At 45.0% G+C, this 16,645-nt stretch overlaps 1 protein-coding gene across 2 annotated transcripts in view; it reads left to right on the top strand.

Annotated features, from left to right (window-relative positions):
* The first annotated feature begins 224 nt into the window (after positions 1–224).
* DHX33 (DEAH-box helicase 33) overlaps positions 225–16,645 on the top strand; it is a 199,595-nt gene continuing 183,174 nt past the window's right edge. For both annotated transcript variants that reach the window (XM_085649563.1, XM_085649562.1), the window contains exon 1: positions 225–576. In XM_085649563.1, the coding sequence (XP_085505689.1) occupies positions 366–576 (211 nt within the window). In that variant the 5' untranslated portion in view covers positions 225–365. The remainder of the gene's footprint in view (positions 577–16,645) is intronic.

Raw genomic sequence — 16,645 nt, 5'->3', positions numbered from 1 at the left:
AGTGTGTTTATGAAGTTGGAAAACCATACTGTAAATGAGAATCGAACTTTACATTGAAACGCAAAGGTTCAGGTATTCGTCATACAAGCGAATCTGCAGTGCGGTATTATTCAGCAGAATAAATGGCTCTTATGAAATCAGTATTCTTGTGTGTATCTGGCTAGAACATTATGTTGCAAAACGCTTGTGGGGAAAATGATGACATCATCATTCAGTGACAAACCCGGAACACGTGTCCAAGACATGGGTCATGACAGTATGTTTACCTCGGAGTGTGGTAGACGCGGCCCGGAAGGGTCCGCTCAGCCGGGGCCTCGCGTGACGCCCGGTGCCGCGAGGTGAGCGGGTTGAAGTGTTCTGGGAACATGCTGCAGGAGTCGGGTTTCCCTCCGCCCAAGAGGTTCAAGGCGGGATCCCCGCTGTTCACCTTCCCCCACAAGCCGGCCATGCAGGCGGGCACCCCCCGCAAGCCACCCACCTTGCCTCTGGAGGTGCAGCGCAGGCAACTGCCCATTTTTCATGCTCGGCCGCAGCTTCTGGCACAGCTGCGAGGGCTGGATTGCGCCGTACTCATAGGTGAGAAGGACGCATTGGAGCACAAATTATGGGTTTAACAAATTATGCGGCAAGAAAAGGCAATATCTGCGGCACGTTTTTTGTATTATTACTTCATTATTTTAATAATGTATACCCATAGTAATACTGTCTCGGCACAGATTTAACCTCTCAGTACCAGTTTAACAACTAAGTACAGAAATAAGCAACCTAAAGATTACCTGTTTACCTTTGCGAAGGGCCTTCCAGTGCGCGCGAGCACATGTCGCAAAGTTTTAGTAACTTTTGATATGTTTGAGACACGAACAAAACTTATTTTTTGTTAAAAATTTGCACATGATGGATCGTGTGATGAATGCGGCAAACCCATAATTATGCTGGGGGAAAGCGACAGAATCGCATAATTCTAGTGGCCCAGCGTATAGTGGTCACCAGATGTGAAAGAAAGGGTGGCACTTACAATGTAATCAGTGTTGACTCTGACGACTCGTACTGATGGGTTGTACGGTGGATACCTGGCAACCAGTTATCAATTGAATGAGCCGAGCCCAGGTGTTTAAGAAGGTGATTGAATCAAAGAATGCTGGGGAAAATAACTATTTTGGGGGATGCTTAAAGAGTGGAAGGAGGGAAACCAAATAGAAGTGTTACCAATTACTTCGTGTTGGAGTTCTTAACAAGAAGGCATGTTACTTTGTTAGGTATAGTTCGACAGCACAGCTGTGGAGAGACTTTATACGCTCAACCTAAACAATATTTCAGGACTAGTACAGAGAGGGGCTTTGTGCTCAACCACTTGTTGCATAGGAGTAAGTGTTTTGATTGTGTGCTTCCACAGAGAAAGTGCTTCCCCCTCACTGCTGCTGAGATTCATTTGTTTGGTAATCCATCGGCAAGAGGCAGCAGTGCCTAGAGAAAGATCACACACACATAATGAATCAAGCTTCTGATGGGATGCAGCTTGAATTTTCAGAGGCATGCACATGAAGCTGTTGAAACGTTTTGGATAAGTACACAGTTTACAAAGGTTGCTTTCTTCGGCAGCAGCACAAATCCCATTCCCATTAACTTTAGACTTTAAAGTGTGGTTGTGTGTTTAGGAGCAGTATGGGATGCTGAGAGCAATAGTAATCCACAGTAATATTTTTTAGGTCTGCTTGAACAGCATAGCTGTTTCCGCGAGGTGAGCGAGCTGAGGTCCCCTGGGATCATGCTGCAGTAGTCGGGTTTCCCTCCACCTAAGAGGTGGAGGTGGTAATCACCATATGTGATTTATAAAATTATTTGAGTACTACTGAGAGAGGGGGACTTAGGCTCCACCCACACATTGTTTTACCATGAGTAGAGAATTGGATTGGGCCGAAGTCGTGCTTCCACTATAGTGCTTATATTGAACTGCACGTTTTGACTTGTGGTAAAGCTTAAACTCAATACAACAGGGCCGAATCGGTTATAGTGACAAGCTGATGATAACACTTGGAGACCTGATCTATTTATTATGGATTGTTACAAAGAAGGCAATATTTTGTGAAAACGTATGTTAAAAGTAAAAGGCATTAAATTATTATTACTGTGTATAAAAGCCTACAGACAGGTATGTTGTTACATTGAATCTCACAGATTACCATAGTAAACAAGGGTTGCCACCTATGACAAACTGTGGGTATTGTTTCAAAATGTTCCAATACCATTGGTCTGGGGATTCTTCAGCCGCTTACAGTCCTCCCTAATCAAACTCACATGGGCGGGTAGGCAGCCACGGGTCAGTTAGAAATTATTGCATTAGCTTGACGACCAGGGTGTTTTTGCTGCACTATACTTGGAGATCTATTATTGCGTTGCACAGGCACAGTCCGTTACACACTTTTTCCATAACCATAGACAGGTGCCACACCGGAATTTAGAACTGTGACTGGGGCTCCCTATAAACTTACCAGTGTCATTATGAAAACACTGACGCGGTTATGTTTTGATATACATGTAGTGAATTGCAAAGGATGGGTATGAGCACAGTTGGCTCGGATCTCAGACATCGACATCATGTGCTTCTCGTATATAAAATTGATCCTTTACCCTAAGTTTCCACTTGTAAACCCTTAATGGTGCGACACTTGCGGGATAGACAACTTCTCACTTTCGGAGATAGTTATGTGGGTGGACAGTCCATCCCCATAACGGATCTGCAAAGGGGCTGCTCTACACCCTTGGCAGCGTTCCTCTACCTCAGACTTTGAAAGTCAGTGAGAGAGGCGTTCCCCACATAACTCCAAGAACCAGCAGATTGGGAACTGTTGAACCTTGCCGCAGTAGGCTCATTGGTCACTAAGACAATTACCGTAATGTAAATCAAAGTCATGAGAGACATGCCTAGGTAGGAACACCGCTCCAGGGATCACTGGTTGAGTGATCTAGGCACACAATTAAGACGTATAGTGGGGAATAATGCTATCGACATACAAAAGAGATCTTCATGAATGGCAGACACAGATTATTGCATGATAACATCAGTTTTATTATACCCCAGTTAAATGCACAGATATGGTGGGAGAGATAATGACACAAGAATGAGATGTACTAGTCATGTGGCAGACTTCTTACACCTGCACGCAAGTGTGCCTCAATCACAGATTATTGGAACAGACTGTTTACTGAATGAGGCTTTGCTGACCATCTTGAGATTTGTTAAAATGGTAACCAAACACCATAGAAATTTTGTTGGTCTGGCTTTGCTGTTAGGTATCCATGTTGTCGGGAGAGGTGCACCTTCCTACAGAGGACAAATGGCTTAGTGAATTGGCATCCTGTAACGCAAACTCAGAGCAATACTGCACCCTGTTCCCAGGGGGATTATGCCCATACAGGGACCACTGAGGGACTACCGTCCTGGTGGAGAGCACGAAGATGCTGACGAAAGAAAGGGCTTGTGATAATGCTGGGTTGCCATGGACATGTCAGGGTTGGGCCGCTCACTATAATTAAATAGCTTATTGAACTGGGGACAAAAGACAGGATACAGAATTGATGGCAGTGCTAACTAGCCAGGTAACACATTGTGTATTCTACTACTTCATGCTATGTAAGTAGTATATTGTTGATGCTGGAGCAGGCAAACTACTGTATGGTACTATGCATGAATAAATGTAAAGCTTTAAAAAAAAAACTGGGTATAGAAGATTCACACTGAGAATCTTTACTAGAGATAGTATTTTGCTTTGCCTACTGTAATGTTGTATATATTTGCAAATTTGATGACTTCATGCCTGATGGTTGCTTTGTGGGTAAAGTTATGCTCAGTACAGTAGCCCTGAGTTTGTTATGGTGGCAAGCCAATGATAACACCAATAGGCCTGATAGGTGCGCAGGGAACATATATACTAGATGTCATAGTTCTGGTTTGTTTATTTTGAAAAGTTTTTACGGAGGCAGCAGGCCCGCTTATGGTTAAAGCCAGTAGGCCTCTAACAGTGTATTGTTATTACACTATTTTACTGGCTACAGACAGATATTTGGATGCATGTATTCTCACAGATTACCATAGTAGGCTGGTGTTTGGTGTTGGTCACCCACTCTGATAAACCCTAGGAGTAGAAGATTTTCACTGTGATGATTCTCGTTAGGCCCTTTTGAGAGGGGCTGTATATTGTTTTGCCAACTGTAATTCAGTACATATTTGAAATTTTACAACCATATTTATGATGGTTGCCAGATTATATGAGCTTCAGTATGCCTGTGTTTGGTTATTGTGTCAAGCCAATGGTAAAGGCTATTGACCTTATCGGTTCAATGGGGAAAGTTATACCAGATTACTTACATGTTAACTGTCTATATAAGTTACGACAAAGCAAGCAGGCCTGACTTACTGTGAAAAGCCTGTGTTAAAGGCAATAGACTTGTAAAGGTGGATCATTATTACACTGTGGTAAAGCCTTTACCAAATTTGTGAAATTTTGGGAAAATTCTGCCAATTGAAAATCTGTTGTTTGCACAAAATGCATCCTCATGTTTTTACACAAGTGCATTTTTTTGCATTAATGACACCAAAGGCACTTTCATAAATAAGCCAGACCAATTGGCGTACCCAGTGCTTGTCATGTCTGGTGCTAGCCAAGATCTTTTGATTATACTAACTTAATTTAATTCATTATCTTTATTTCGACTTAGAAATGTCATAAAAGAGATCGCAATACAGTACCAAACAAATCATTACAGATTGTGGTATTAAATTCTTAAATAAAAGAAAAAAGTACATCTTCCCATAACAATTATTGATCATAAAAGCATTTTCTTCATTTATACAAAAAATCAGCTAAAAATCCCACTCCTCGGTAGTAGGCTTCATGGACCTTTAAGCTAAACAGCGATGCACAGGTCTCATTTTACCACAACATTTCTTCTGATATTCCACATGGCAGCTAAAAATTTACTTACAGCAAAAACAGATAATGGGGATAGGTCAGTTTTTAGTATTCGATAGGAATGCAAGCAATTCCTAATCCCCCCCCAATTTCTACATATGGGAATGATCCACTTCTTCCTAGGCTTCCGATAGGAAGGACAGAAGAACATAACATGGATATCATTCTCCTGCTCCTCAGTGCAGGCTGGACAGTTTTTACTGGTGGGTGGGTGCCATCTGCTAGTAAGGGCTCTAATTGGTAGGGAGTTATGTCTCCATTGGAGAAAGAGTTTCCTTAGGCCAGTGTGACTGATGTCATCCAAAACAGTCTCCATCTTATAGTAGTCTTTCGTTGCTATAAATGTACTGGACATTGTCCCCATTTGGTCATTCTGTAAGCAAGCAGACAGATTATGATCGTAGTACATGTTAACCAAGTCTTTGCGCGATATGTTTCTACAAGCCTCTTCCGGGTTTATCCACATTTGAGGGCAGCCCAGCCTCTCAAATTCCTGCTTTATATATTTTAGCCAGGGGAGTTTCCATATGTTTGGGAATTTTAATAATTCCATATGCTCTTGCCTGTAACTAAAAAGTTCAGGGGTTACCCAAAGGCGCCTCCAAAAAGTTAAGGGCTTTAGGCCCAGTTCCTCCTTTAATGATCTTATTCCCAAATCAAGCCTGAGGGGTAGAAGGGGTGAACTAGTAAGCAAGGAAACTAATTGCCTCAGAAACGTATTTTCCGTGGCTGTGATTGCAGGGGCACAATTGTGTCCCCACAATTCACCACCATAGATTATTGCCCCGCGTGCCTGCATTTTGTAGATTTCAAGAGGGGGCCCAATGGGTTTTGTCGTGGATTTGTTCCATAATTTAATAATCCCCCCGCCTTTTGAATTAACTTTAATTGAGATTTAGTCTGGTGTTGAGCCCAGGTCATATTTTCATTTAGAGTCAAACCCAAATACTCAAACGTCTGGACTCTTTCCAGGCTCACACCAGCTATAACAGGGTTTGGGCGGGATGACTTCGGAGGATTAAAAATCATAAATTTCGTTTTGGCCGTATTTATTTCCAGCCCCCGGTCATGGCAGAAAGAGACAAAGCCCTCCAGAACTCGCTGGATGCCCATTGGTGTCTTAGCGAGTAACAGGGTATCATCAGCGAACATGATCGCTGATATCCCTGTACCACCAAGCTTTGGTGCGTCTCTATTGGGGACCGCGTTCAGATGGGAGATGACTCCGTTTACGTAGAGGCAGAACAGGGTTGGTGCCAGGACGCAACCCTGCCTAACCCCCCTGTCAACGGAAAAGCTAGATGACAAATTGCCTTCTCTCCCACACCTGACCCTTGCGAAATTATGAGTATGGAGTCGAATTATGATATCCAGAAGAGGGGCTGGGATTCCTAGATCCCGTAAAACATTCCAAAGTTTGCTGCGTGGAACCAGGTCAAAGGCCGCACGCAGGTCTACGAAGACAGTATATAGTGAACCGCCCTCGACCTTTGCCGTCTTCCAGAAGAGCATAGCCAGTCTAAAAATCTGATCAATGGTGGATACACTCTTTCTGAAGCCTGCCTGATACTGACTTAGAATCTCAGAGTCCTCCATCCAGTCCAGCAGGCGGTCCAGAATCAACCTTGCAAAAAGTTTCTGGGCTACATCTATTAGGCTGATTGGCCTGTAGTTGGCTGGTAGCAGAGGCGACCCCTTCTTAAAAAAAGGGACTACCTCTGCTCCCAGCCAAGTAATAGGGACCGCCATACCTCCAGAAATGGCATTAAATAATGTTAGAAGATAAGGCGCCCAGACCCTGGGTTCATGTTTATAGAGGTCTCCCGGGACCCTATCCAACCCTGGTGCTTTGCCCACAGGAAGCTTGGCTATAGCATCCCCGGACCTCACCCAGGGTAAAACTAATCACTGCTGGACCATCAACCTAACTCGTCATCAAATCACCCAGAGGTGCCTCCGTACACGAATTGCCCCCCTTATACAGAGTGCTAAAATGTTCTTCCCATACCTCTGCAGCGATGTTTGGCATTGCTGCTGGGTCGGGTTCAGCTGAACCAGTGGTCACAATCTGCCAAAACTTGCGTGCATCCTTAACCGCTAGGGCTGATGTTAGCCTAGCCCAATTTTCATTCCCCCACTCAAGCTTGGCATGGTGGATTAGCTGGCGGTATACTTGCCTCCTATGTTGAATAATATCCCTGCTTGCATTATCTTTTAATGCATCAAGGAGTTCTCTCTTCTCCAGTCTACATGTCCTATTATACCAGGATAGCTTCCTTCGTACCCTTTTCCCACAAGGGCCTGGGGGATTTAGGATATCTGAGAGACTAAGAAATAATAACTTGTTAAGTTCACCCAGTCTTTCATAAAAGTCAAACACAGGCTGTTGTTCAATAAGGGCGACCACATCAACCAATACTGGGCTAACCCTACCATACAGTTCAGATAGTTCCTCGGGATTGTCAACCAGCTTATCCCATCTTACCCTACGTCTGTTACTAGACAGTGTGACCCTGCTAGATGTATCAGAGAGCGATAGTGGTCTACCCTTACACACACCAGGTACAGAGAAATCCAGGATCAAGGGGTTATGATCGCTCTCTCCCCTGGATACCACCCTGAAATCTAGAACTCTGTCCCAAGCCCTGCACTGAACAAAAATGTAATCAAGTCGAGCCTCCCTCCCAGCCTTATTAAAAGTAGGCATAGAGGGGTTGTCGGATTTTGCGCGACCATTACATGTTTGATCGAATGGGCCAACGTCAGGGATGTAATTTGGACGGCCAGGGGAGCCCATGTGCTTACCGTTGGCCCTACCACAAGTGGGATTTTCCATAGATCATCCTCCTCCTGATTTATGCCATCCAACAACCCCTCAAGTGGCTCAAAGTGGGAATTAAGATCTCCTCCCACGACAAACGTAACACCCTCAGGAATTCTGGTCAAGACAATGGATAGCTCCTCAATGACCCCTGACTCGGCGGAGAGGCTCATGGGTCTAGAATAGACATTAACCATAGCAAATCTGAGGCCAGTCCGCCACTCCAGAAACACACACTGGACATCGTCGGTCCCTGTGTCAAAAACTCTGGCACTGCAACCCAAATGGGTTGCAACCCAGATTGTTAGACCCCCTGACGGTCGACCCTTTCCTCCCCACCTAGCGGGGACTGAAAATGAGGCAAATCCCAGACGAAATTGCACTTCCGTCGCCCATGTTTCCTGGAAGAAACAAATGTCATGAAGATCTATAAATGAGCCCCAGTCAGGGCAGGCCAACTTGTTACCAAGGCCTGCTACATTCCAGGAAAGGATTTTTAATACAGATGGGCCATGAGGGGTATCACGGGGTTGCATCGAAGAATCTTCATTACTTAAGTTCGCCAGTCCAGAGGGTGAGTGTCCTCGTGTTGAGTGCCCACTACCAGGGGCAGCTATCACTGTCCCCGGTTTCACTGAATGGGGAATCCCACCTTCACCTCCCCCAGTGCCATCCTCCCCACAAAGTCAGTCTACCTGCTCAAGGCAGCTGTACCTAGTGGTACAAGAGTAATCACCTAAAGTAGGTGCCTCATAACGAATATACCAATGCCTTCTACCTTGAAGACTGGGTCCCACCCTTATCCATTCGTCGTCATTCCCTGGATGGGTATGGATATTTCGTGGGGGGTAAAAAAAGGACAGTGGGAGAGGTTGAATGGATGTGCCTTCCATACTACCCAACCAATTACAAATATAGGAGACAATCTGTGGGTTTCTAAAATTCACCAAAATGCAGTCGCCCTTGATTTTCTTCACAGTACTTCCCAGTCAAGTAACCCTCCTAACCATCAACAAATCACCTCTCATATTTGGGGGGAGGGGCCTATAAGTATTCAAACAGCTGATCACTTTGTTTTTTAAAGAGTCACAGGTTTCTGGTTTCGAATTAGTAAGCTCAGGAAAGCCGCTTAAAATTATTACATAGGGTGCTGCCTCTGGGGGAAGATTAACTACATTTTTCCAACTTGGACTGCCTGAATCTGGAGTAGTACGGCCACCAGTCTCAATCGGGATCTTCCCTGATTCAGTTGGATTTGATTTAGCTACCAGGTTAGCATTCCTTACACAGGAGGGTGGTTGCTCATGGGAGGATAGTGACGTTACAGTAGGAGAAAGTGGGGGGTTGGGTAAAGATAAGGATATTCCTGCTGGGATAGATTGAATTGCTGTGGCGGAATTTATCAAACCAGCAGAATTAAGCAGAGAGGGATCGACCATATTTATTGGAGCCACACTTTGGATAGTGCCCTTAAACCTCAGGCAATTCTCAATGACCCCGTGACCATTTCTATTTATTCTAACCTAACATCAATAGTATCGAATCTGGCCATCAGGGGAACGAGAAATTCCTTCAGAACATCAGTAAGGGCATTGGTTAGGTAGTCTTCCCCCCCCCCCCCCCCCCCCCCCTCCAAACCCCTTTCCAAAAATAAAAGAGGGAGGCTGTAATAACGGCAGTGTTTGTGCGGGGTCAAGTGAAATGGGAGTTGCGTTGGAACTTACAATTGGCGGGCTATCCACTAAAAGCGACGTAGTCGCTGGATTATCAAGGGGGCGATCTAGTTTAACCCTTTTTCCTCCCTTAAACTTCCTCTCTCCTTTCCTTTTTGGGACAGCGCCCTCCCAGGACCCTCGTATACGAGATATCTTTAAATCACTCCCCCCATCAACAGTTAAAACTGCTTCGGAAGTAGAAGCAGATACACACTCAGGAATAGGCTGGAGCGAGTCTCGACGTGAGGATGTACTAGTCCTAAGCTCTTGCAAGACAGATTCAATCGTTTGGTCAATGCTGTCCATAAGAGCGGTATGAGAATCATCCAGATTCTCAGGAGTTCTAACAGTTGCAATTAGACCCAAAGAGGATCTTCTGGTGCTTTCAATCCCATCCGAAAGCCGTCTTTCCAAGATATTTAGTTTATTATTCACCACAGAGTTGGCCCTGATGAGAAAGCTGTTCAAAGTACCTGCAACCATGGGGATTAATGGCGTGGCTTTACTTCTCATCTCCCTTGATATCATTGCCTCGTTCTTCTCCGGTGAGCAACGGCCAAGTGGGGGGGCCCGGTCCGGTCTTGCCCGTTCTTGAACGGGCTTAAACGGGCCCGCCCTTTGCCCGCCCTTTGCCCGCCCTTTGCCCGCCCTTTGCCCGCCCTTTGCCCGCCCTTTGCCCGCCCTTTGCCCGCCCTTTGCCCGCCCTTTGCCCGCCCTTTGCCCGCCCTTTGCCCGCCCTTTGCCCCGCTCGCGTCCCGCTCTCGCATTACTGGGCGTGCCTAAAATAGTCAAGGGGAGGGGACCGGGAAGAGGCCCCCAGCTGCAGCGAATAATCCGTGCGCAAGGCCCGCTGGACCTCGCAGTCCCGAACAGAGTTTCCCGGTTGAGAAACACTCCTCCCTGAATGAGGGATCCGTTACCCCCGATCTACTACACCAGGCCAGATAGAGATTGAGCAAGTCCAATTTTCCAAGCCTACAAGCGGCCCCCGCATGGCGGGGGCCGCGAGGCGTCTTAATCCGTGGAGGGAGGGGTCGGGAAGAGGCCCCCAGCTGCAGCGAATAATCCGTGCGCAAGGCCCGCTGGACCTCGCAGTCCCGAACAGAGTTTCCCGGGTGAGAAACACTCCTCCCTGAATGAGGGATCCGTTACCCCCGATCTACTACACCAGGCCAGATAGAGATTGAGCAAGTGCAATTTTCCAAGCCTATGAGCGGCACCCGCAAGGCAGGGGCCGCGAGGCGTCTTAATCCGTGGAGGGAGGGGTCGGGAAGAGGCCCCCAGCTGCAGCGAATAATCCGTGCGCAAGGCCCGCTGGACCTCGCAGTCCCGAACAGGGTTTCCCGGGTGAGAAACACTCCTCCCTGAATGAGGGATCCGTTACCCCCGATCTACTACACCAGGCCAGATAGAGATTGAGCAAGTCCAATTTTCCAAGCCTACGAGCGGCACCCTATACTAACACTATATGCATACTTCACTGATTTAAAGAGGCTTTCAGCAAGTTAAATTCCTCCGTTAGTCTGTGATTGTGTCATTCAAATATTCCCCCCGCCTGCTACAGCATATTGAATGGGCTACAGCATATTGAGTGAGGCAGTGGGTTAGCTTTTTTCAATTATTGTCTAACTTTACTGTGAGTGACCGCATTCTGCTAGTTTATAAGGAGCACATCTGCAAAACCTTTTGATTTGACTAAAATCATAGTATAATACACTTGAGGGGTTTCAGCTAGCTCTCTTCCTCCATTGACTTGTGGTTGTTTCATTCACAGTTTTCTTCTCCCTACTTGTGGGGCAATATGCAAATTGAGGTTTCTACAAGGACCTTGTGATCTGTGGGCGTGACCCAAACCGGAACACAAAACCAAGAAAATAGAGATCAGGGATTGAGTAACAAATAGAAAAATCAACATACATTGGAAAAGTCAGGAGTGCTGAAGTCTAACAAAAGTATTTGAAAAGATTCCAGCATACCACTTTTGTCTTTTTTTCCTCTTAACCCCTTCCATGCTGCGCAAATTCCGCCGCTGTGCTGACGGAATCTTGCGCGGGCGTGGTCATGACGGAACGGTTCCGTCATGAGCACAGCTCAACCGTGGCTCATGACGGAACCGTTCCGTCATGAGCACCGAAGGGGTTAATTCATGCCCTGCTTTTTGTTGGCATGTAATGAGAAAACAAGGGAACCCCAATATTCGAACCTGGGCTTGTTGTTAATATTTTTAAAAGAACAATGGTTCTCTTACAGAGCCAGTTTGGTCCAACAAAGCACAAAGAGTTATGTTTATGGTAGTATTAGTCAATATGCCTATATCAAAAGGCATAGAGGGGCAATTATTGCCGGACGGAGAAAACAATATGTAGTAATTAACTGTACACAGGGACGCAGGAGAGATTTTCATCATGCATTATTTATTTATAAGCCTAAAAATGCAACGTATTTTCTGAAATTATAGTTCAAGTGCTCACAAAATAAGTGACAGCAGGCGCGAGGAGAAGAGTGAAAGTGACTTCTAAAATATATACATCGCATTGAATTATCAACTCACTGACAACTGTATTGATCCACCAGGAGCACTAGTTCAGCAATATTGTTCTGTAACTATTGATTCAGGGACCAACTTCAATACATTTCTTTATACGTTTTTTATAGATTCTTCATGTTCACAATTGTTTTTGTCCTGATGATGATCTCTAATCAGTAAGATTGAAACGTCGTCGACCCCTATACAACAGGGAACTCCTTTTATTGTTTAAACCACACCCAGGAATTTCTATCTTTTGTTGTCAATGCAATGTATATATTTAAAAAGTTACTTTCACTCTTCACATCACGCCTGCTGTCACTTATTTTGTGAGCACTTGAACCATAATTTCTGAAAATACGTAGCATTTTTATTTATATGTTTTGGCTTAAAAATAAATAATGCACAATGAAATAGCCCTCCTGTGTACAGTTAAATACTACCTTTTGTTTTGTTGGCGTGTGTCACCACTTTATTTGGAACAACAACAAAGTGATGGATGGAGAGCTTGAATTGATCTCAGACACTTGCAATAGCTCAGGGCCACATCCCAATCCATTAATTTTCTCCTACCATGCCACCTCAGTTTAGACCTATCTTGACCCTGGTCCAATGGGAGCAGTCCAGCCCAAGTTCTCCATGAACTGGAACACAAGTAACCCACGACTAGTTTAGCCCTGATTGGGACTCATTAAATAGGTATAGCTGATTCCAGTGGCAAAGTGAACACAGGACCACATCAGGGCATACCCGTCGCAGTTGAGGCGCCAACTGCATCCATCACCTTGTTGTTGCCGATGACCGCTTCATTTGAGGCTTCCAATTCGGTTCTAGATTCTATGTGCTGTAAATGTGTGGCTCCTGCAAGTCAAGCTAAGGATACCAATGTAATGTTTATTCTCAGAATTTTTTTTTTCTTTTCATTCCTCCACATTTAAAAGATCAATTTAAAATTCTTGGTTTTATATTTTGTCTTTTATATATGCATACCGTATTAATCTGCTAAAATTAATATTCTAAACCTTCACAGACCATCTAAGTAGACCTTGTGACCTTCATTGGCCGTGGACCACAGGTTAGCAACAGCTGCACTACAACATACAGAATGGGGCAATGCGTCGGCCTACTTCAACTATTGGCTAAATTCACTGAGTGATGGCATTCTGCTTTTTTGCAAGGAGCACATTCGAACACAATGTAACTCCTTTCAGTACCGGGGGACACTTTAGCAGTGTGCGCCATATATATATAGATAGATATAGATATAGATATAGATATATCTATCTATATCTCCAAACCCCGACCCTTCAGGGCGGCCTCATTAAATGATGGACACGGAGCAGTCCATCTAAACACCAGCAAGTGTAGAAAAGAGATGAGGCCCATTACTGGTAATGACGCTTTTATTCAGTATCAGCAGCACGACATCCTTCCTGTTACCTAACGTTTCAGCCTCACTGGCCTTGCTCACAGGTGGAAGGTTGAGTAATTAACTCGCCAGGTGCGCTTGTGCATGCTTTGAGAGAGTTCATGGGTCACATGGCTGCAGATAAAAATACAAATCCCATAGTGCACTGCCAAATGTCTCAGAAAATGCAATCTGGAAATCCTTGTTATTTTTGAGTTTAAAACTTGAAAGTTATTACCTTCGTGGCAGTGGCACTGATGTTGGTGGGGAATCCTTTGTAAGAGACAGCCAGGTGAGGTGGTATCACTCGCAGATTTATAATATTTTTTCCAATGATCTGAACAAAGTCTCATTACACCAGCACGATCAGCAATGGATGTACTCCATCCCGAATCCCTTCCAACACGCGCTCAGGTTTTCGCATAAATGGCATTCCTAAATAGGCTGGGCGCGTGAGTGGGTCATGCTCCTCCATAAAATCCAAACACAGCATTCTCCTGTTCCGGAGCCCCCGACCCTTCAGGGCGGCCTCATTAAATGATGGACACGGAGCAGTCCATCTAAACACCAGCAAGTGTAGAAAAGAGATGAGGCCCATTACTGGTAATGACGCTTTTATTCAGTATCAGCAGCACGATATCCTTCCTGTTACCTAACGTTTCAGCCTCACTGGCCTTGCTCACAGGTGGAAGGTTGAGTAATTAACTCGCCAGGTGCGCTTGTGCATGCTTTGAGAGAGTTCATGGGTCACATGGCTGCAGATAAAAATACAAATCCCATAGTGCACTGCCAAATGTCTCAGAAAATGCAATCTGGAAATCCTTGTTATTTATATATATTTATATATATTCTCATCAAGGTTCTAACAATAAAGGTTTTGCAAAAGCCCTGACAAAATAAAACAAGCATTGACAAAACCAAAAGGCTGGCTGCATTTTGACTCCTCTATTACTGCATAACTGCGGGAAATGGTGGTGGAAGGACGTCCAGTTGGCACGCATTTTTTTAAAAATTTAAATAAAAAACTTTTTTTATGTCAAACGTATGTTTATTAGCAATTTACATATACTGCGAAACCTTTCAGGCAAATGGTACAAAAAGATATGCATATACAGCATGGCAGTATGTAGAGTCCAGGGTTGTTGTACGCTACTAGACACATATTCCAGCCTGTTCTCAAAGAGAATAAGGATCTACAAGAACAAGTGCAGTTTCCAAAATTATGCAGGCGTGGAATAAGCACATCTTAAAGGGGGAGATATACCCATAACCCATCTTTCTTTTGTGACAGGTGATGTCTCTACGCCTTCCAGCAGGGAAGGTGCTCCCCCGGAGAAATAACCCCAGAGGTAAAACATCCCTAAAAACAAGGAAGAGAAAAAGAACTAAAAATAACAAGTACAGGAACAACATAACCCACTCCCCTCCAACAAACTGGTGGCGGCTACCCAGCTCCAATGTATTTCAGAGTCATATCATGCCCACGGTGATTAAAATTGAAAAAGATGCATGTCCCTGACACAGGCGGGACATACTGCCAGTGGCAATCCCTTGGTGAGCAAAGTAATCAGTGGGCCCCAAAGATATTCACATTTTTTATAATCATCTCGGAATATATCAGCCATCCTTTCAAGACACGATAGCTTCCAGAGCCTCGAGTGCCACAGTGAGATAGCGGGAGCCTCCTCCATTTTCTAGGCTGCTGCTATTTCTACCTTTGCTGCCCCAATGTTTGTCCACATAATGGCCTTATCGACCTTGGTTTGATATCTGAGAGAAGTGTCACGGAGGCCCAGGAGGGTCTCTGCCATAGTGATCGGGATAGGATACCCTAACATCTCTTTGATTTGTGCGAGGATTTCCTCTCAGAAGGGTCGAATGATAGGGCAGTCCCCCAAATATGTTGGAAGTCTCCCAATAGGTCACATCCTCTCCAACATGTGTCTGATGTGTTAGGGAATATTTTTTTGAGTTTGACGGGATACAAGTGCCAGTCCATCATGGTTTTGAGATGCGCTTTCGGTAGCTCTTTGGAGTGATTGAATTTCGTTATGTCTGACCAGAGTCCTGACCATTACCTATCTTGAATGTCTTGTTGCAATATTCCTTCCCACATGGCCATATATCACGGTCGCGGAGAGTGGGCCGAGGTAAGTAGGTACGTGTATAAAAAGGAGATCACTCGTTTCATAGTGTCTACATTCTGTATATATTTTTCAAACTTCATGAGCGGGCGTGTGGCCACTGCGTGGATATGAAGTGTGAGGGCCCAATGTTTCAATTGAATGTAATGAAAATGCTCAGTCGGGCTAAAGCGTAGTCCCTCATACAATTGTCAAAAGTAAGAAGATCAGAATTATGGAATAGGTGAGTCAATGCCCTACACCTACCCTCTCTCCAGGTGTCAAAGTGTCCTTTTCGGAGAGCCAGGGGAAAAGCTGGATTAAAATGAAGAGGTGTGTATGGTGAGGGGAATGTGGTCCACTGGTCATTCCCTGATATGGAGTCCCATACTCTCAAGCTGGTCCGGGTAGGGGTGCTAACATAGGCATTCTCAGGCCGTTCCCTCTTGGGCCGCCATATGAAGTCCCAGACCGACCGTCCTGCAATAGCTCTATCCATATGTAGCCAGTGCTTCTCCGACTCCCACTTGGCCCATTCCATCAATATAAAAAACTTTTTATTAGTTTTGTTTATGCCTAGATACAAACTAATAACCATAACATATCAGCATTTTGGCAGTTCTTGGTAGCATTATTCAAGTTTCATAGTGGCAGGTTTTACATATAGGCAGAATGTGCTATGCGGATGGTTCCCCACCCTCTCATCCTAACATCTTATTACAGTTACCCTAACCCATTTCTCTTAATGATGAACATTGATTCATCTGCATACTGCGAAACCCCTGGTGTACCTCCACACATGTTCAGATCAACTGTGCGAGTATTTGGTCATACATTTCATGCCACATTCCCCAAATTGCTGGATGCATCCTCTTGCCCTATAGACCGCCTCTTGTTCCAACCCGTTGCATATGATAAGAGCCGTAAAGAGGGGGAAAAATGCTACTGCCGGCCACAGCTTGCAGTTCATGTGCGCGAGTGGTGCGCGCGCAGCAGTAATCATGCCATATGGCGCCTCTGCTCAAGCGCGCCCGCGCACATGCACTGGAAGCTTTGGCCGGCGGTAGCATTTTTTGAAGCC

This window comes from Triturus cristatus, chromosome 3_2, assembly GCF_964204655.1.
Source record: "Triturus cristatus chromosome 3_2, aTriCri1.1, whole genome shotgun sequence".
Classification (NCBI taxonomy): Eukaryota; Metazoa; Chordata; class Amphibia; order Caudata; family Salamandridae; genus Triturus; species Triturus cristatus.
The sequence above is the reverse complement of the archived record's forward strand: the minus strand, read 5'-3'. Positions and strand labels throughout refer to the sequence as shown.